A 19,547-nucleotide genomic window follows, 5' to 3' on the forward strand; every position below is an offset into this window, starting at 1 on the left:
TAGGTTTCCGTAACAATCTCTTTGAAAACAGCATAAACAAGACAGGTTGGTCTTTGTTTTGCGTACGGTGCTTGAGGTCGCAGATGAGAGGCCATGCACGTCCTCAAAGTACGAGTACACTTACGCCTCGGCCAAAGGCATACGAGAATGACGTTGTAGCCAAGCGTGGGGAGAGAGCGGACAAAATGTGTTTGAGCTCTGGTGTTCCATTCGTACCTACACAAGTAGTATGGGAAGTTCTACGCTTTGGCATGACGGTCATTCGCAACGAGGGATCACACTGATGGAACTCAAGGATAGGTGACTTATCGACAGAAATACAAAAGGTTCTGAAATTTCAGGACTATGGGTACTAGCATTGCAACTCGTTTACTAGAGAATTCGGTAGACATTCAGGAGTTTAGCAAACTTGCTTTACACTCGATCGCTTGATTGAACGGGCCATTCTTATATCCGCTATCACGACCAAAGTTCATCGCTCCCCTACTAGGTCAGGAGCATTTGGAAGCCATTCATAAGATAAGACAGCCAACTTTTCAGCATGTATAGGAAAAGATCTGCTTTCCAAAACACGCTGAACATTTGTCGATGCGTGTCCTCTCAAGCAAGCTGGAACGTGTCTCCAGTCCACCCATAGACGCGGCCCAAGCGCCGACCAAAGCGCTTGGCCATAACGTATGGGATCTCGTTTTCCGGGTGAGGTTCATGGAATTGAATGCCTCGCTGAGCTTCTACATCAGTCGTTGGAATGAATTGCCAAGCTGAACCCTGGAGGCTCTCCGCGGAGAAGCCAATGTGGACCATTGCACGCTTGAAGCTATTCCATTTGACGCATTTTGGGATCTCGCCACTTTCATTGGCTGGGACATGGAACAGTGCCTTGAAAACCCTGTAGTCATCTTTTTTTACATTGAAAGTGCGTTCAGTCGAGGTGCTAGGGCGATACATAGGCTGAATGGCCGATTGTTCGATCGATGGCTGGGCGGCCCCTCGTGTCTTGGGCTTCGCCTTTTCTGTCACAGACAGTCTGTCGAATGCACCAGTGATCTGCGATGCCTTGTTATGGAGTAGATCCGAGAATAGACGAAATTCTTGTTCCAGCTTCTTGTCTAACTTGACAACTTGTTCGGTACTATCATCCCAAGGAGCAGTGCGATACATCTCTGCGCTATCCTGGAGGCATTCTTGTATGACACGATGCGCCAACCCCGTCTCAGCTTCAAGATGGGCGTCAACTGTGGACCAAAAAGAATCCAGGTTTTGCTCTGCATTGTACATGACGGTGACGGTATTGCGGGTACGTCTCTTGTGCTCTGGATAGTCCAGTTTGTCTTTCAAGGGAAGGATCGACTCCAACGACGGCTTGAAGCCCTTCCCTAAAGCCTCTTGCCACCTGTAGAAGACCTCACCATCTTCTGTAGGATTCTTGCATGTGCATTCGTTGACTTTGCCTGTCTCGACATCTGGAGATTGAGCCCAGAGAGAGATTTGCCGTGCACATTCTGTGATGATAGAGAGGTCCGTAAGCAGATCCAGAAGCCGTCCCGTAATCATCCTCCTAGCTGTTTCGCTCCGCTTGAGTAATGAATCGACTTGCTCAAGTGAGTACGACAATAACGTTGGCCATTCGATTTGTTCGTCGTCCTCTTCGTTCTCTGCCAGATGAATGCTTTCCATCAGATCTAAGAACACCCTCTGCTCTGCCGTGATGCCCCGCACACGATGGTACGTACCTGCCTTGCACTTTTTCTTAAATAACAATCGACACCCAGGAGTCGAACGGTAGGTCCTGGTAATGGTTCTAAGGAGCAAGTTACCGATTCTCCGCAACATCGATCGGAATTCTAGCAAGGGTCGAGCTTGATCTTGCTTCGTGGCACCCTGCTTTCCTAGGCTTTCAGCCGTATTCAGCCGCTCTTTGAGGAATTTCCAGCTGTCTAGCATCGTATATGACTCGTGTAACATTTTAATGACCATCGCAGTCATGTATTGCGGCACATCATGGCGCTTACTCAGGTGATTGCAACAGTCTGACGGAACATTTGTCGGACAATGATTGAGATCTTCGCGAAAAGTGTCGGCGAAATATCCTGGGTCTTCTCGGAGGGCCAAAAAATGGGTTCTGTGCTTGCAATATGTACTTTCAACATAGCCTCGAAGTTGCGACAAGTTCAGAGAGTTCCATCCTCGATACGGTGCCACGTTCAGCACCTCGGTGAAAGACGCGTGTTTGGTCTCGGTCGTTTCGACAGTCTGTATAATGGGCGGGATATCTTGTACCGGAGAGTCGAAAAGTTCGGTGAGAGTCTTCTCATGTAAGATTGCTTTGGCGCATGCGAGCAGAAAGGAAAGTATGCGTTGTTGCATTAAAAGTGACTGAAAAGCGCGACGCGCACACAAACTGTACTTGTCACTCGATTTGCGAGAATCCGCTGAGCTTTCGCTGTTTCTGTTTAGTTTTCCGTATACACGCTGGTCTACTGCTTCAGTGAAGTCGATCGTCAACGAAGTACAAAGGTCTTCGTCTGCGCAGCCTTGGAAAAGCACTGTGAGTACAGGGCTGAATTCCATCTCAATCGCAGCGAACTCCCAGGGCGGCATTCGGCCACGGGCATTCAAGAAAACCATCAAGGTCGTTGGCATGACGAGATCTTCTTGATTTACTAATCTTCGATCAGTAAGGTTTTTACTCTGAAGCTTGCAGTAACAGTAACGTACTAAATGGCCACACGAACACGTCAGGTATGGAACCACGGACGTGTCGCAGAATTGACGTCCAGTGTTCTTCAGCATCCGGTCGATGATCTTTGGGCATGTTCGCCCAAGCATCGAGGATAAGCTTTCGCCTCTGAGAAACCGTCTTCTTATGCCACCTAAAGTCCATCAAGGCCTCGTGTCAAAGTACAACTGCATTGAGTAGTCTGAAGTCGTCGCAGATGCTCTTGGAAAGTGCTGTAGCATGATGCTCAAGCGAATCGATCACGGCCGAGGAAATTGCCTTATTTCTGTGCATGTAACTGGTGAGCTCCTGCAACTCCATGATCTGCTTTTCACTTGCTGTGTTAGCTCCCGGGATCGCAAGGTTTGTTGTAATGGACTGCGCAGCAATACATACTGTACGAGTTGCGACCAGGCAGCCATGGTCGAAGAAAGCGGCCACAATGAAGCGCGCTTGATATTTGGCAGGGATTGGGAAAGCTGTGGGAACAAGCACTCGAAAAGCAAGGGCGGAAAAACGTACGCCCGAGCACCTTGAGGTGAAGGAGAGTCCTGTGGCAAATATTATGACTCAAGTACAACAGGCACGTTCATCTCAACCTTGACTTTAGTGTGCACACAGAGCGCAATTCAGGATTTGCTCGCAGTCTTCATCTGCCCCCTCTCATTCACAACAGCTGCCATCCGGTCACCCAGTTCGGACCCAAGCGCCTCGAAACCCTTAACCACACCCTCCCGATCACCCTGCGTACTTTCTTGACTCATCTTGAATTTACCCTCCAGCCGATCCAGCTTGATTTCAATCCCAATAATCGCCTTCTGCAGCAACTCGATATACTTCTCGGGCGCATCCGCGACCTTCCACGCCCCCTGCCTACCTTCTTTCCCATCATAACCCATCACAGACGCCTCCGCATGCTGGGACAAGTCATGGATTTGCTTCGACAGGAACGCACCGGTGTCGGGCGACTTCGTATCGAAGTAGATGCGCGCCTTCCCGTAGGCCTGCGCGGCAGCGTAGTTCCAGGTCGGTACGACTTTGCCCGTGTCTGGCTTGGTCTCGGTGTAGAACTTAGGCGTGATGTAGTGGTGTGTTGGTGCTGTGAAGAGGACGAGGACTTCTGCGTCGAGGCAGGCGCCGCTGGATTTTGAAGTGGCTACCAGGTTGTCGATTATCGTCTTGCTTTGGGGATTTGCTCGCGCGAGATGGCCGCGTAGAGTGCCAAGTTCAGTCTCGCTAGACTCGTCTTCTACGTCTAGCAGCCATGGAATGTGGCTTGACAGTATGAAGGGGTAACGCTGTGAGGGAATCGCTGTAGTGAGGACGCCAAGAGGGTTGCTGCGGATGAGCTGTCGCAGCGTCACGAGGGATGTTTCTGCGTGAACGGCTCGAAGATACATCTTGCTTTGTTTTGGGGTCGTTGTGACTGCAGAGAATGCTGGGTTTCCACTGGAGGTTATAGAACAATCTACTGTCAGCGTGATGATGCAAATCGGATTACACGTTTCAGTCGAAAGAGTCCAGGCTCATTCTGCGAGACTTAAGAGAAGGTTGCTGTTACCAGTCATTCGCGCCCTATGGCTACATCTGGCAGAATAAGCGCTACGGATGACGCAGGCAATTGACGGATACGCTTATTTAGTCCCGAATCACCCATCATCATCGCAGAATGCTGCACTTTTCACGACCTCGAAGTGCGTGATCCGGAATCTGCGTTTTTACAAGACTTTGTCAAACCCAAGATCGATGGGCGCGCCCAGCAGCTAAGGCTCTCCTGCAAGAAATTGTCTATTACAAACTCCGCCGGGGTGGCTTCCGCTGTGCCCTATATATGCCCCGCCACCTTGGCCAGAGTTCTGGAACGATCATCAGCCAAGTTCCCCAGTTTCTTGACTTTGCGACACAAGGCCTCGCTAGACAGAACGATGACTGTGACACTGCGACACTGCGGGTAGGTAATTTAAGTGGCAGGCAAAAGCGCGCGTCTAAGATTACCGGGCTCGCTTAAGACTAACCTGCAAAGAGATGAGCAAGAAATTTGAGATCAAGTGGATCACTCGTACATAGAGCAACTGTTCATCCAGGAACCTGTCATTCGATGCGCTCTAAGCATCAGTAGCGTGCGATATCGCGACGAATGAAATTTGCTAAAACCCCACTGATGAGGTTGATTCGCGGTACCAGTTCTACGCCCGCACAGCAGTGGCTCCTTTGGCACTCTCATTGGCAGTCGGTACAGCACGTGATCCTATGGACATGGATTTCACCAGATGCCGCGAGGAAAAGCCGAGTGAAAGGTAAGCCCGGTCATCAACATGCATTGTACGAAAAGGAGGCCCCGCAATCGTTGTCACGCCACGCTACCGTTGCAAATCCTGCGCATGCTCGTCCCGCACTATTGTAACATCCAGACGTGTCCAGCTACGAACTGGCTGGATCAGACGGCTCCCAGATCCGAGTCAAGGAGATGAAACGACCCCGAAGAAAGGCGTACCAGCGCTCGGTTCCATAGGGCAGAAGTGGAGTTCGATGGCACGTCAATGTCAGCCGCCAACATTGCTTACACTACAGCATCCCTGCTAGTTGAGGTACAGATGCTACGTTGCGACGAGGCCTGATTGATGGTTTTCGATGTGGCTTACCTTGTGTACAGTCAACACTCAAGCCCGTTTTCTGTGTCCTGCGGCAGCAAGCTTGGCCTCATCTCCGCGACCAGGTCAGCAGTGCTGAAAGCGAGTCCACGTTTCTGTTGTTCGCACGAATCGCCGTTTGCGTTCTGGAACGCATATTTGCAGGTCATGATGTTCTGGTCGTGGATGACCAACTGCCGGTCCGACATGGGCGCTAATTCACGAGGGCCCGGCCATGGACCGGATGCGCTAACCAATCGGACCACGGTCGTGTGCACGGATTTAAAATAATTTTCACCAGCTATGCGGTATGCGGCTCAAACAATAGTGGACACACCCCACAACCAACTCAGGCCGATGCTTGTGGAGCAGAGCTGGAGTATTTGCCCACGGGGCGAAAAGAACAGGGATGTGACATCGCATCCTCCCCAGACATTTGCGCCTCCCCGGTCATGTTGGTCGCGTTCCTCGTTTATCGCGAGCTCTCGCTTTGTGCAGCCCTTATTGTGTCCACTAGAAAGACTTCGCATGACGTCGTCGAGATCCCCGCATTCGAGGTCCTGGGCGATCGGGCACGTGAAGAGCCGCCCAGAGCCAGTGATGCTTATTAGCGCACAACGACCTCTGCTTGTTAGCCTCGGCGTTGATCAAAGGCGGCTTGGTAGCGTTGAGGCGAACTCAATTCGTGACAATCACCCGACCGCCCTCTCCGCGACCCCAGGAGCTAGCCGTGTCCACGGCGCAGCCAGTCCTTAATCGGCTAGCAAACATGCGCCGCAAGTGCAGCCCGGATTACGGTTGTTCGATCCCCAATCTCCAGCTTTGTTATTAAACTTGAGGGGACCCCGTGGTGTTACCCTTTGCTCCTCGTCCCTGCTACGTGCAATTCCTCTTTGCCCTGCGCTCTGATAGCACGCATCACTTACATAGTGTACACGCTCCACTCATAATCATCATGGACCACTCCAACGAGAAGTCCGAGGAGGACGGCCGCCGCCGCGCATCTATCAATGCTACCACCGATATCACCATGACTGAGGCGCCCGTTACCTGGAAGGCCTACCTGCTCTGCGCTTTTGCCTCCTTTGGTGGTATCTTCTTCGGGTAAGTCTGCGACGCGCATTTCTTGTGGTGCTTGGTGCTCATTGAACTCTACAGTTATGATTCCGGTTACATCAACGGCGTCCTCAACTCCCCTCTTTTCATCGAGGAAGTTCAGGGTCCTGTCTGTCCTCAAGGTCTTGATACCCCCGGTGGTCTCTGCGCCATTAGTGGCAGCAACACATCGCTCATTGTTTCTATTCTCTCTGCTGGTACATTCGTCGGTGCTCTGATCGCTGGTGATGTCTCCGACATGATGGGCCGCAAGTGGACCATTGTCATGGGCTGCGTTATCTACATCATTGGTAAGTGTCCCAGTAGTTGCTTGTTCATATTCCTCATTAACATTGCCATAGGTGTGGTTATGCAGATGGCTGCTAACGGCCGTGATCTCCTTGTCGCTGGTCGTGCTATCGCTGGTGTCGGTGTCGGTTTCGAGTCTGCCATTGTCATTCTCTACATGTCCGAGATCTGCCCCAAGAAGGTGCGCGGCGCGCTTGTGTCTGGCTACCAATTTTGTATTACCATCGGGTTACTGCTTGCTGCCTGCGTCAACTACGCAGTGCAGGACCGCGGCGACACCGGTGAATACCGCATTCCTATCGGTATCCAGTTTGCTTGGGGTATCATCTTGGGTGTCGGTGTTGCGTGCCTGCCTGATTCCCCTCGCTACTTCGTTAAGCGCGGCCACACAGACAAGGCCAGGGCTGCCCTCCTGAAGGTCCGAGGTGTCCACCCCACAAAGCCTGATGCCGAGCACCTCAGGGCTATGGTTGACTTTGAGCTTGCTGAGATCATTGCCAACGAGGAGTACGAGCGCGAGCTGACACCCGCTGGCGGTTGGCTCGCTGGCTGGATGAACTGCTTCAAGGGATCTCTCTGGCAGTCCAACTCTAACCTTCGCAAGACCATCCTGGGTACCTCTCTTCAGATGATGCAGCAGTGGACTGGTGTCAACTTCATCTTCTACTACTCCACCCCCTTCCTGCAGTCGACTGGCGCTATCTCGAACACCTTCTTGATCTCGCTGATCTTCACCCTCGTCAACGTCTGCTCGACCCCGCTCTCCTTCTACGGCATGGAGAAGTTTGGTCGCCGCACACTTCTGCTGTACGGTGCCTTCGGCATGTTGATCTGCCAGTTCTTGACTGCCATCATTGGTGTTACCCAGGGCTTCAACAACTCCTCCACCCTTGCTGATGGCACGACTCGTGCCAACAACATTTCGGCCGTCAACGCTCAGATTGCGTTCATCGCCATCTTCATCTTCTTCTTCGCTACCACCTGGGGTCCTGGCGCTTGGGTCCTCATCGGCGAGGTCTTCCCTCTCACCATCCGTTCGCGTGGTGTTGCGCTCTCCACGGCCTCCAACTGGCTCTGGAACACCATCATTGCCGTTATTACTCCGTAAGTACTTCTCAGATATCACAGTATTCTTGCTCTAGCTAACAAACAAATAGTTACATGGTTGGTGTAAAAGAGGGCAACCTCCGCTCTTCCGTCTTCTTCATCTGGGGTGGACTTTGCACTGCCGCATTCGTCTACACTTACTTCCTCGTCCCCGAGACCAAGGGCCTGTCCCTTGAGCAGGTCGACCAGATGATGGCCGAGACATCCCCCCGTACCTCCGCCGCATGGCGCCCAACTCACACCTTCGCGGAGACCAGCCTGCAGAAGGGCGGCGCGGCCCAGACCGAGGGTGGCCAGGTCTACATTGATACCGAGAAGAACAAGCGCACTGCGTCTGTTCACTAAATTGCTGTCTACAGCGCCCCCGGCTCCGTCTTGATGACGGTACGGTGGCTTTGTGCAGTAGTCCACTCGGTCTCAGGCACACAGCGCAAGGACTCAGGCGTTGCTACCCTATCGGTTGCGCGCATAGGTCCCCAGTCGCGTTAATGTTGCTATTCATGAGCTCATGTATCCCACGTCTCCCACGTAACTCACGTATAATCCACTTCCATACTACCACAGTGCTCCTCTAGGACACTTGACTAGCCTAATACTATAAATGAACACATACATTGTTCCAGAACGCTTCTGTCTGACACCCACATGCACACCTCCCCATTTCTCTCGTAACATCTTGATCAAACAACAGCCCCCGTCAGCAGCGGTGTGCACCTGCCCTTGTGTGCGACCATCAACCCCGAGTAAAACGCCACCAATGCGCACAGCTCGAACCACTCGCCGCAGCCGGTCCCCGCCCGTGTTCAGCGGTAGCGGCGGTGGCTGCGCTAAGGCGGCGGCCCCGGTCTTGGTGGTTTACGGCGCACTGATTGGGCAGCGAGACATGAATGCGAGCTGCTGCATTGGGACGGTGGGGCGGCGAGGGAGTGTGGGTGGGCTTCGTTGGTTGCGCAGGGTATTTGTTGGAGATGACCAACTACTCGGGTGACAAAATTCCCCGCACACCAAAAAGTGTTCTCACACCAGATTCTACGAAAACCATCAACATCTACCCTCTTAATTGCGACATAACACTATAACAAAGAAGCTAAAACACTAACAAAAACACCGAAACATAGAGAAAATTTAACTCTATAATCTAGTATCCTAGGAAATTTAATTTTGTATGTGGTTGCTACTTGGTTCTACGAGGCAATTTGGGTGTGCGGCCTTTTTTGGCACCCGAGGTGCCAACCGCGGAGAAGTTGGGTTGTGGTGGAGACAATCCATTGTTTAGGATGGTTGCCTGGCTTGGGGGCGTAGCGCTCGTGGTCGCGAACACTCATTTGTCTTCATCACGAGGGCCTGTGTCGATATTTGCTGTCTGCACTCATCGCATTATCCCCAGGCCTGGGTCTAACGCTCCTTTCGAGCACAGCGAATAAAAGGTGGGCAACCGGTTTTTCAAGGTTTCCTTCAAACCACCCCAGCGTCGATCCTAAACAGCTTCACCCACCAGTAAGTAGTACAAGCAGACCGTTTCCACCACCGCACGAAAAAATCCTTCTTCATCTGCCCACGCCATGTTCTCAAATGTTCTATGGAAACATTGGTCAAAGGCGTGGTGCAGAATTTGGGACACGGGCAAGTACGGTGTTGAGCTCTGTGCTCTACCGTCTGATCATATGTACACTTCGAAGGTAATATGTCGTTCGTGGCTTCGTGGCTTCGATATGATGCTGAGTATCCACCGTCTTCGTAACGAGGGACTGCGAACTCAACAACGAAATGTCGACAAGCATCTAGGTGCAAGAAGGTGTAGAGATACAACTTGCAGAGTTCTACTTATCTCATGTCTCATGTCTCAAGATCAGTGTGATTGTAGTGTCGACGTAATATCGGTGTACAACTTTGTCGCAGATGGTGATATGTTTGCTTTGCTTAGAAAAGTATCGAGGCCCTGCTTCGGTTTTTCTCTCTTCCTTTGTCTCTCCAAGCATTTCTCATGTCTCTCTTTTTTCGTACAACTTTCTGTCCAGACTCCCTACCCAAATAGCCTCAGACTTGAGTGCTTCAGTACCAGTCGCACTCCACCGTGCTCTCCTTTATGCTACAACAATCTGGCGCAAAGCTCCTTCTAAGCTCATAGGTAACTGCATTAGATCTCCAAGATGTCTCAGGCTCAACTTCAGTTTAGTCAGCCCATAGATTCGCAAGAGGCGCGTTTTAAAGATAACGATCGGCCAAATCAGGCTCTATCGCCTCTCTGTCCCTCAGCACGCGTATGATCGACCTGTTGATCGTTCCGATACGGCTTACTCCCTCGAGAAATGGTTCTGTGATCTTGATTTGTTCACCGAAATGGTTCAGGAGGAGGTCCACTATTCTGGCTCTACCATTCAGAAGTGCCAACTTGATCACGTTTTCTGTGATCGGGATGGGTTGCTCGTCGAGGAGATGCAGCAGTTGCTTCAGCGCTGAGCTACTACATGGCGTAGACTGCGCCTTGTTTGTCGCGTGAAGGTCATCATCTTTCTCTTCTGATAGAAAGCTCAGATACATTTGCCCGGACCGAAAGAGATTCCCCAATAAGTCATCCAAAGCTAACATTGTATCGGGTACTTCTGGGTGTCTATTCAGTAATATGATCCTCAGTAAGATGCTGGCATTGCCTTGAACCCCTGCCGTAAGCTCTAGAACACGTTTGAGATTCTGCGTCTCGCTTTCGTGCTCTCTGATCAGCAATTGCTCGAGCATAGCCGGAAGCTGGGGTCTGTTAAGCGCGTGGGTAACCAGTGTAAGGAAAATCGCCTCCGGGTATCGAAAGAGTTCGGGCCTTGCCTTTAACAGAAAGAGAGTTACCTCGGGGAATGGGTTATCTGCTGTTTCAACAAGTTTCTCCTCTGTAAGCTCGTACTGTTTGAGGTGAAGACCATTGACCGCGGTTTTGATTGAATTCCAGTTTTTCGGATCTTCCAAATTGCCGCCCACCGTCTTCAGTGCGGACCAGACACTGCCTGCTTTGGGATGTGGAGTCGATTCCAACACCTGCGACAGTAGTGTTTCGGTGTTTTTTTCGCTGGTCCAGTCGCACGTGAATGATAAGCAGCGCTTGCTGGAGTTCATCGACTTGGACGTCATCCAAACGAAGCATAAGCTTCTGATCTGAGGTTATGACTCGCAGCCGTTCGAAGGCTTCTACGTATTGGCCGACATCACAGAGAATTGACGATATGCCAAGAATCCTTGAACACTGTATTCGCAAGTCAGCCGCTTCCAACCGGTTAAATTCACCGCCCGTATTCGTGCGATCCTGGACAATATCCGATAGCTCTTGTCTTGACGTCTCCCAGTCCCAAAGTACTGTGAGGTGGTATGTCTTCTCAGCACTCCGACGTGGGACGTATGTCTCTTGGCGGCTGTTTTGGCGGCTGTCCAAGCCAATGCCGATTACGATTACAAGAAGATGTTCGCTACATGGCCGTAGAAGTGTAGCTTTTTGAGCATCTTTGAAGATGCAGAGTAAGTCGCCCACTCGGGGTGGCTTTGCTGACGGCGGAAAGCTCCAGCCAGCATTCTTTCCGTCCTGGATCTCAAACACATTGACTGGGTTACGCTCTTCGCCTCCAAAAGATCCAAAAACACTGGTCACTCTGCCGATGATGCAGCATTGACCGCTGATCATAGCTATATCTCGGTTCTGCCATGATTCTACGTGGACGGATTTGCCCAGCAAATACTGTATAACCTGTCGAAGAAGGTGATCCCACGATGTTGAATAGTCTGGTATCAGTGCAACAGTCTTGACATCTGCACTCATACCAAGTAAAGCATACACTTTGTCATGCCGTTTTGTAGCCCCGTACTCATGGTACAGGTCAAGCAACTCGCCTAGACAATATTTGTTGACGAATGGTGCGGTTTTCTGGCTCGAGGTGGACGAGGACCGAAATGTAGCTTGCCTCAGAAGATGCAACGATGGATGGCCGATACCTCTGTCTCGACTTAGCCTGTTCAGGCCCTCGTAAAAGGCATAGCTGTCGAACTCTTGCTCGCCACATAGTACGCGAATCTGTCGAGCTGCTGCGACCTCTTGCAATACCTGTCTTCTGAGTAACGTGAGAGCCGGGAGTCAAGAAGCACTTACCCAAACACGTCCAAACCAAGGCCGCTCAACCATCCGCTTCACTGCTCCGATGTATTCGTCGTTCCGTATTCCGAGTATCTCCTGGAACGCATCTTCGGTGTCATCTGCAGCCTCCCCTAGCCAGACAAGCACACGACTGGCCTGACTATAAATCTGAGTCATACTCAAAATCTGTCTTGCCACTTCAGGTTTGTTCCCTTGATCGATGCACAATGCATCAATCCAAAGAACCCTATCAAAGTAGTGATCTCGTATTTGCCGTAACGCTGCACAGAGATTCTTCGTGACACTGACTTCGAAGCCTGAGACCTCGATTGATACGACCTCATCCGGATCGCCCCAAACGTATGACAGAGCTTCATACAGGTGTGGTCTTCCGCGGAGATCGACAAGGCTGTAAGCGAATAAGGAACATTTTATCGTTGCGTTCCGGTCCGAGCTTGGTTCCAAACGGAGAAGTCGGATATCTAGAGTATCTGAATCCGTTGAGAGAGGTGTATAGATGCGGGAATCCATCATAGGTGGCATGACAATAGCATTATCATGATCTCAATTGTATGGCGGACACAAATGACAAAGTGGTACAATTGACACTTGCTGCTGTTTCGAACCTATCTGAAGAGCATGTAGACAAATGTCGAATTGGAGCGGGTCATCATACAGGGTGGATGTGTCGATAAATATCGAGGTTGAGATCATGACAGGCATGGAAATCCAGGAAGGTGGGGCCTGCTCATCTCACGTGGTCAGATTACCTACTCGACACGGAGCTACGTGACAAAAGTTTGATAATCTATGAGAGTAGAGTGTAGACAACATCTCCTAAGAAATCTTACTCCCTGGACCGTCCATGAGGATAACATGGCAAATTTCAATGGTGTTTAGTGAAAAGACGCTCATTCTTCATGAAGAAACTTGGACACATACTAGCTGATGACCTTGAAGCAATGTATATCGTCATTTTGTGGATTATAGTACACATTCATTTCTCTTCGTTATTGTCACGACAAATCGCCCAGAGGCCTCAGCGAACAATAGACTAGTGCTCATGCGCGTGCTCCTCGACACAGCCGCACCCATCTCCAAATGCAGCTCGCTTCGCCTTAGCCTCGACCTGCCAGTCCGCGAACGCGAACTCCCTCTTGGTGAGTCCGTACTTGCCGTCATCGCCCTTGATCACGCCCTTGCCGGCATTCTCGACGATCGCATCGAGCCATGCGGCGAGCCTGAAACCAGCCTTAGCGATCTGCTTGGTCACAACAGGGATGGCGGTCTCGTAGTAAGCACCACTGATCTCTTGGTTGCGGAGAACGTCTGGGCCGTTAGGCACGACGGTGCTGCAGACAAATGCGTTGGCGTCCGAGGCCCAGCGCATGGCACTGTCGACGGGGTTCTTGGGCTTGAGGCCCTTGGTCCAGGCGCGACTTTCTTTCTTGTATACCCCGCGTTTGATTTCGTTGGTTAGCGAGGCGGCCCATTTCTCAGCGGTAGCGAGCGAGAAGTTGCCGACGAGCTTTTGCGGAATTGCGGTATCCCAGGCGGCATGGAGGTTGGTGCGGGCGCCGTTGAAAGTGACGTTGATGAGGTTGCCGCCTACTTCGAGGTTCTCGACGTGCAGGGGCTGATGGATGTCGCCGACGAAGTGAACCACCCATTTGAGAGCCTTCTGCTGCTCGTCCAGGCCGACAGACTTGGTCACAGCGCGGGTGGAGTAGTTGGCGATCGCGGACACAATGCAGCCCTCCTCGGGGCAGTCGCGCTCATAATTGACATCGCATTGTTTGGGCGGGCTGTCAAGTGCGTCGATGTAGTGGAGAGGCGAGCTGAAGCGTCCTTCGGGGGTAGAGCGGTAGCTGTCAGCCTGTTGAGTTGTTAGTAGTCATTTGCAGGTCGCTGTGTGCGTAGTGTACCCAAGTAGCAATGTTGGCCAGGTAAGCAGCGGATGTATCATTCAAGATACGTTGAGCAAACTTCTTTGTGTCCTGCGAGACAAGGTTCTGGGCAATATATGCCACGGTAGTATGACCGAGAGCACCCCATGCGTACGCCGAGGGAGCAGCGGCCAGACCGGCCAGAACTGTGGACTTGAGGTGAACCATCTTGACTGGTGAGCGATTGTGAGTCGATGCCGAAGGGAAAGTCTGGGCGGCCGTGAATATATACCATTTTCCGGGATTTAGGGATGTCAATTCGTTGACTTATCAACGATATCGGCCATGTCCGTTCATTGCCACACGCTTTTCCCCCAAGATCTGGGGTTTCGCGGGCGTAAGATTGAACGAAGATATGCAGGTCCGCGGGCGCTAATCGTGTTAGGAAGGTGCTTGGCAGAGGAAACCGGATCTGGCCAATGTATGGCAAGAACGTGTGCGGAGTGATTGGATACGCTAAGAAGATTGATCGGACGGGAAATATGGAGAGATAGTAACCGGGATGCTGATGGTCTGTGTGTGAGTTAGGCGGTCTGGCGGAGGAGACTACGAAGCGTGCCAATGGTGAAATCTTTCATTCGCGGAAACCAGGGTATCTTCAGGCCACAAGTAGTCGCCAAACTCCAATGAATGCGTGTGTATATGTACATGATTCTACTATGCCGGAACTGCGTCTGGTATGGCCTCGTTGGGGTCCCGCTCATGATCTGTTGCATCATCCTCTTGTGTCACTTCTGTAGGTGCCGCGGCGCCGTTAAAAAGGCGAAGCCACCATGCTGGAGGGTCAAGGGGGCTGCGGCCGTTGTGGAGAGGCGGGAAGATGTCATTGAAGTAATACCAGACTATCCATGTTAGCTGGAGACATCGAGGAAGAAGGGAGTGAACGTACTGTGGCCAACAACGATACCACACATCTCGTCTTTTGGCACAGTACCGTGCATGACGACGCTGAAGCCTAGCAGAACCCAAGGCAAGTATGGCGCCTTGAACACGAGCAGTCCCAGGAAGCTGAGCATGGTGTCCGGGTTCTTGCGGCTCCAGATGTAAATGAGCGTGCTGGACAGCGCCGACCCCAGGAATGCCATGCTGAAAATGGGTGCTATGCACAACAGCAATGTCGACGCAAAGGTAAGGAGCCATGAGAAGTGCGCAGGCGAGCGGCCGGAGCTCTCTTCGAGGAGGCGAGAGTATCGCTGGAGGAAGAAGATGTGATAGAGGAGATCGAGAGACAGCGGGCCAAAGTAGAAGAATGTTGTCAGAAGACGCCAGTACTGGTTAATAGTCAGTAGTCGCTCATAGTTTCAGCAAATAGAGAGGTGTACCTGGCTCCTAAAGAACACAGCCCGTACGCTGTAGAAGAGCTGGAACGGCGAGATGATTTGGCATTGCACCAGAACAGAGGCACTCAGCGCCGCCGTCATCCACCACCGGGTGCAGACGGGCATCTCGTAGAACCACTGCTCTAGCGGGAACCCGCCCATCATGCCGTCCCCTCCTTGCAGCGCCTGTGCCATGGTAGGTTTGCTGGTCGTGTATGGTCGGTGGTGCGCAAAAGCAGCAACGTAGGAGCCAGCAGACGGAATTCTAGGGCACGGCGACCTCTAACGGAAGTAGCGGAAGGACGGGCGAGCGGCGGTTTACTGCCACCTCACGCGCATCGTTGACCGTGGGAGCTTCATCAGGCTACGTAACCAAACGCCAAGCTCCGATTAGCTGGATGAGATTAGATTAGATTGATCAACACCATCGTACCCTCGCCGGATTTGTTTGTGGCCCAAGCTCCCGCCTTCAGTCCATTCCAGCCCCCTCGATTAGGGCACAATAGAAAGGCAACGCACGTTCGCCCGCCCGCCGCCGGCTTCTACACGCCCGTTCCTATCGGTGTTCTTGATCGCCTCGACGCTGCGACTGGATTCCCCGCGATTGCGCACCTCTGCGACAACTATTTGCGACGCGACTCGAGACGCGCTTTGGACGCGCTGCGGCTCCCCCACCGTCCCACACGCACCGCTTTCACCCTCCACCCGGCAAAGCTCCACACACCACATCCGCAATGGCGCCCAAATCGCCCGCAAAAACGCCTGGCCGCAAGAACAAAGCCCGCCCCTCGCGCGGCGGCTCGCGCGCATCCACTGGGTCGAGGCGCGAGAGCGGGAAAAGACTCGGCGCACCGGGTCCAGCGCCGCAGCGCACGAAGCGATATAAGCCGGGAACTGTGGCGCTGCGGGAGATCCGGAAGTACCAGAAGACGACAGATATGCTGCTGCTGAAGCTGCCCTTCCAACGCCTGGTGAGTGACAACGCGCGCACAGCGGCGCGCAGAGCTGTCTTTCGATTGCAAGATCCATGCGCGTGTAGGCGCAACACGAGCGCCAAATTGGTCTTGGTTAACGAATGCCTCAGGTCCGCGAGATCGCCCAGTCGGTCACTGGCGAGGACGGTCCCAACAGGTGGCAATCACAGGCCCTTGTCGCTCTGCAAGAAGCCACTGAGGCCTTCCTCGTTAACCTCTTCCACGACGCGAATCTGTGCGCTATCCACGCCAAGCGTGTCACTATTCAGCAAAAGGATATCCAGCTCGCGCGACGCCTACGAGCAGCCTGGGGCGCGCCCGTGTGAGGCAGCAGGTAGAGACGAAAAGGGGGCGTGGAAAGTCCAGTATTCTCGTGTGATCTAGTAGCGAACGCCCACTCAGCATCGAGCATTGAAGACCTAGGATCATCAGAGACTTAGAATCTGAGTGGCGGGCTACAGGCGACTACCGGGACCGGCGTTTGCGGCGCAGCACTTCTTTGCGTGTTGGGTAGGAATTGGCGTCTCAAATCGAGGCCATTGTTCACTTTTTGTAGTATCATTTCGAATGCGAGCAGCTCTGCATTACCGACGAAAACGCGTTGTCTTCGCCATCTCATGTCCGTTCATGAAAATGACCACTGTAGAATTGCGGCTGCTGCCATGGAGTGGGACATGGTTATCGCAAGATTTGCAAAAATAGCGACGACAACAAGGGCATATCGTGTGGTAGAATCCAAAACGCCAGGGTCAACGTGTTCAGCAGCAAACAGAGGATACTAGCATTCTGAATCAACAACAGACATCAAGAGCGACCTCAAAGCCCTTCAGAACCGTGTAAGTGAACCTCAAAGCGCAGGTCTTGCGGTTGATTCCGAAAAAGATGTTTGTTCATGTACATTGATCTCCCAATCCGCAAACGCCATCCCTGGATATATACGCTTGAAACGCCGTACACATTATGCCCATGCTAAGTAAGCCAGCTCTTCCCTCTGCGATCTTCGTCTTCGCTATCGCTTCCACTCCGACCACTTCCGCTTGTTCCTACAGCACTATCTGCCGCCCTGCCGCTGCCCTCCACCTCCCTGGTAATCGTAGTCGTCTGCCAGATCCCCTCGGATCCCACATCCCCACTGACCGCGACCCCGATCTCTTCCTCACTCGGCCTCTCCAGCCCGCCATCCCGCTCATCAATCGGTTCAATCCGCGTCCACACGCCCTCTTTCTCCCTGCCCGGTCCCAGAGCACCTAGCGCGATACTGCGGCGCGCCGAGCCTGCGGCGGTGGGGTTGCGCTTTAGCGACGTCTGCTTCAGCGTGCTCTGTGCGTGAGAGCGCCCCCGAGATTGGCTGTGGTTGTATGATGAGACCTTCTCGCGGAAGAAGACGCGTAGAACGGGGAGCGAGGCGCCGATGATGGCGACGGCAGTTTCGACAGCGGTCCAGATCGTCACGTCTTTGCCGTTGTAGGAGAAGTCGGCTTCTCGCAGTTGAATGACGTATACGCCTTTGACTATGGCGCAGATTCCGGCTCTACATTGGTCAGCGGGTGTTGGATTGGGGTCTGAAGGGGGGGACGTACAAGATACCCATACTCATGGCAATGCCCACGCCGATTTTCTCGCGCGTGCGCATCTGCAGACCCCAGATGAGCGTCCAGGGGAGTAGTGCGAGGTAGAAGTCGGCTGCGGCGCACCACGCGGCGTTGAATATGCCGTAGTTGACGGTGATACGGGGGTCCCAGCAACGGCCTTCAACGCTCGGGTTCCATGCTTTCGCCGTAGGCGTGCACTGAATCCAGGTGATAAGAGCAGAAGGCAACATGGTCAGGAAAAGTGTGATCACGCTGAACCAGATTGTCCACCGGATGGGTCCGAAGGTGAGGCGAAGGAGAGTCACGCCGAAAGAGATCTTTGAGAAGGTTGATGCGAGGCAGGATATCGAGGCGCCGATGGATATGTACAAGGCGATGGTCATGATGTTGTTTGGATCGATGTCGACAGTGCGTTTCCCGAATCCGAGGACTTGGCCCATTTGCGTTATTATCGCCTCGACGAGCAAAAGGACCTGGAGTTTGTCAGTGTGTGCGGTTGCTGCAGAGGCCGAGTCACACATACCCAAGAAGCAATCAGGATCCAGTCATCCCACCACAAACCTTGTCGTCGACTGAGCTTCGCGTATATTCGCAGCCCTAAGAATCCTCCAGACAGGAGAGTTAACCACCATGTGATGCCCACGATCAGTGGGCCGTTGTCAGGAACGTCCATATTGCAAGAAGAGGCGTGTTCGAGCCTGCGGCCTCACGGCGTAATAGTAGCAAGCATGCGCTACACGAATCGTCGAATATCAAGCACAGAAAAGTAAAGCCGTTGCAGAAGATCAGTGTGTGGGGAAAGAAGAGGAACACGATCTTCCCGATGGAACCACGCGCGGTGCTCAACAAGGGTTTAAGACGCGGAGGCAAACATGCAACCATGCTACGTCGCAACGTGCTCCCGAGGACAGGAGCTCAGCGCGCGCAGTGCCGTCCCGGGCGACTTGACACCCAACGTGGCGCACAAGGGAGATGTACTAGCTTCATCGCTGTTTGCAGTGGAGATGGTGGCCGGTAGGCCCCCCCTCCAATGCCAGCCGACCGCCTGGTTGGACGCGCGGAATGGCGTGCACGAGATTGATGCTGGGGGCCACGGCACGGCGAGTTCACACACAAATGCGGTCATCTAACTAGGTCGTCTAGCCACCTCCAGCTACCGTCGCATGCAAGGACGGAGGGGCGCTGCACGAGCGGGTTCCGCCTGGGACAGTGTTCCATCGAGCCGGAAATGATGCAGCCCATAAGGTGCAGTCGAGCTAGAGCCAGTAGTTGCGTGCGGCGATGCGGTTCCGTATGAGCAGCATGGACGTTGGGGATCCCTGCAGATCGCCACTCGGTTGTTGCAAATCTAGCTCGGGCCGACTGTGATCGGAGATCCAGGAGCCCAGATGCGCGGTGCCTGGACACCTTCCCCGTTCGCAAATTGCTGCGAGCCGTGTCTTTCGCTCACAAAGGCATGTGGAAGTCGTCAACATCAGCATGTCCTGCATGCGGCATGTCGTCTTGAAAAGATCTACGTGTGCACTAGCCGACGGGAACCTTGTGTCGGCGTTGTTTCGAGCAGAGATGGCACCGACTTCGTGCGCGCTTGTGGTAACGGAGTCAAGATAAACTTTGCTCGTGCAGGCTCAGCCCTGTTGTCGGCTGAGAATCTCCGAGCTCTGTCAGCAACTAAGCTCAATTTCGCCAGTGAGGCTTTCGTTCCATGATTCGAGAAGGTTGCATGAATTGCAGTGTCTTGTGAG

At 52.8% G+C, this 19,547-nt stretch overlaps 8 protein-coding genes across 8 annotated transcripts; 2 read left to right on the forward strand and 6 right to left on the reverse strand.

Moving 5' to 3' along the window:
- Positions 1-442: 442 nt before the first annotated feature.
- On the reverse strand, positions 443-3,147 carry C7974DRAFT_215121 (uncharacterized protein). Its single transcript, XM_046137054.1, has 3 exons — positions 3,116-3,147; positions 2,719-3,053; positions 443-2,663 (listed from the first exon to the last, which is right to left on the reverse strand). The coding sequence occupies exons 2-3, from the start codon at positions 2,882-2,884 to the stop codon at positions 601-603; spliced, it is 2,229 nt and encodes a 742-aa protein (XP_045995414.1). The 5' UTR covers positions 2,885-3,053; positions 3,116-3,147; the 3' UTR covers positions 443-600.
- Positions 3,148-3,152: 5 nt separating this feature from the next.
- C7974DRAFT_215140 (transcriptional regulator PAI 2-type) lies at positions 3,153-4,445 on the reverse strand. Its single transcript, XM_046137055.1, has one exon. It carries the CDS (start codon positions 4,117-4,119, stop codon positions 3,349-3,351), a length of 771 nt encoding a protein of 256 aa, XP_045995415.1. The 5' UTR covers positions 4,120-4,445; the 3' UTR covers positions 3,153-3,348.
- Positions 4,446-5,993: 1,548 nt separating this feature from the next.
- C7974DRAFT_397550 (general substrate transporter) lies at positions 5,994-8,547 on the forward strand. The gene is made up of 4 exons (XM_046142206.1): positions 5,994-6,453; positions 6,508-6,755; positions 6,807-7,857; positions 7,911-8,547. The coding sequence occupies exons 1-4, from the start codon at positions 6,305-6,307 to the stop codon at positions 8,203-8,205; spliced, it is 1,743 nt and encodes a 580-aa protein (XP_045995416.1). The 5' UTR covers positions 5,994-6,304; the 3' UTR covers positions 8,206-8,547.
- A 1,518-nt stretch (positions 8,548-10,065) lies between these two features.
- Positions 10,066-12,514, reverse strand: C7974DRAFT_377661 (heterokaryon incompatibility protein-domain-containing protein; the record flags this gene model as incomplete). The annotated part of the gene is made up of 3 exons (XM_046140368.1): positions 10,066-10,887; positions 10,934-11,941; positions 11,987-12,514. The coding sequence occupies 3 exons, from the start codon at positions 12,512-12,514 to the stop codon at positions 10,066-10,068; spliced, it is 2,358 nt and encodes a 785-aa protein (XP_045995417.1).
- A 409-nt stretch (positions 12,515-12,923) lies between these two features.
- Positions 12,924-14,329, reverse strand: C7974DRAFT_215193 (S1/P1 nuclease-domain-containing protein). Its single transcript, XM_046137056.1, has 2 exons — positions 13,897-14,329; positions 12,924-13,847 (listed from the first exon to the last, which is right to left on the reverse strand). Exons 1-2 carry the CDS (start codon positions 14,083-14,085, stop codon positions 13,026-13,028), a joined length of 1,011 nt encoding a protein of 336 aa, XP_045995418.1. The 5' UTR covers positions 14,086-14,329; the 3' UTR covers positions 12,924-13,025.
- A 245-nt stretch (positions 14,330-14,574) lies between these two features.
- Positions 14,575-15,431, reverse strand: C7974DRAFT_435108 (Der1-like family-domain-containing protein; the record flags this gene model as incomplete). The annotated part of the gene is made up of 3 exons (XM_046145036.1): positions 14,575-14,759; positions 14,807-15,188; positions 15,240-15,431. 3 exons carry the CDS (start codon positions 15,429-15,431, stop codon positions 14,575-14,577), a joined length of 759 nt encoding a protein of 252 aa, XP_045995419.1.
- A 248-nt stretch (positions 15,432-15,679) lies between these two features.
- C7974DRAFT_215224 (histone H3) lies at positions 15,680-16,659 on the forward strand. Its single transcript, XM_046137057.1, has 2 exons — positions 15,680-16,207; positions 16,321-16,659. Exons 1-2 carry the CDS (start codon positions 15,971-15,973, stop codon positions 16,534-16,536), a joined length of 453 nt encoding a protein of 150 aa, XP_045995420.1. The 5' UTR covers positions 15,680-15,970; the 3' UTR covers positions 16,537-16,659.
- Positions 16,660-17,033: 374 nt separating this feature from the next.
- C7974DRAFT_397558 (uncharacterized protein) lies at positions 17,034-18,346 on the reverse strand. Its single transcript, XM_046142207.1, has 2 exons — positions 17,791-18,346; positions 17,034-17,741 (listed from the first exon to the last, which is right to left on the reverse strand). The coding sequence occupies exons 1-2, from the start codon at positions 18,321-18,323 to the stop codon at positions 17,180-17,182; spliced, it is 1,095 nt and encodes a 364-aa protein (XP_045995421.1). The 5' UTR covers positions 18,324-18,346; the 3' UTR covers positions 17,034-17,179.
- Positions 18,347-19,547: the final 1,201 nt, after the last annotated feature.

This window comes from Boeremia exigua, assembly GCF_020726555.1.
Source record: "Boeremia exigua strain MPI-SDFR-AT-0100 chromosome Unknown C7974scaffold_8, whole genome shotgun sequence".
NCBI lineage: Eukaryota > Fungi > Ascomycota > Dothideomycetes > Pleosporales > Didymellaceae > Boeremia > Boeremia exigua.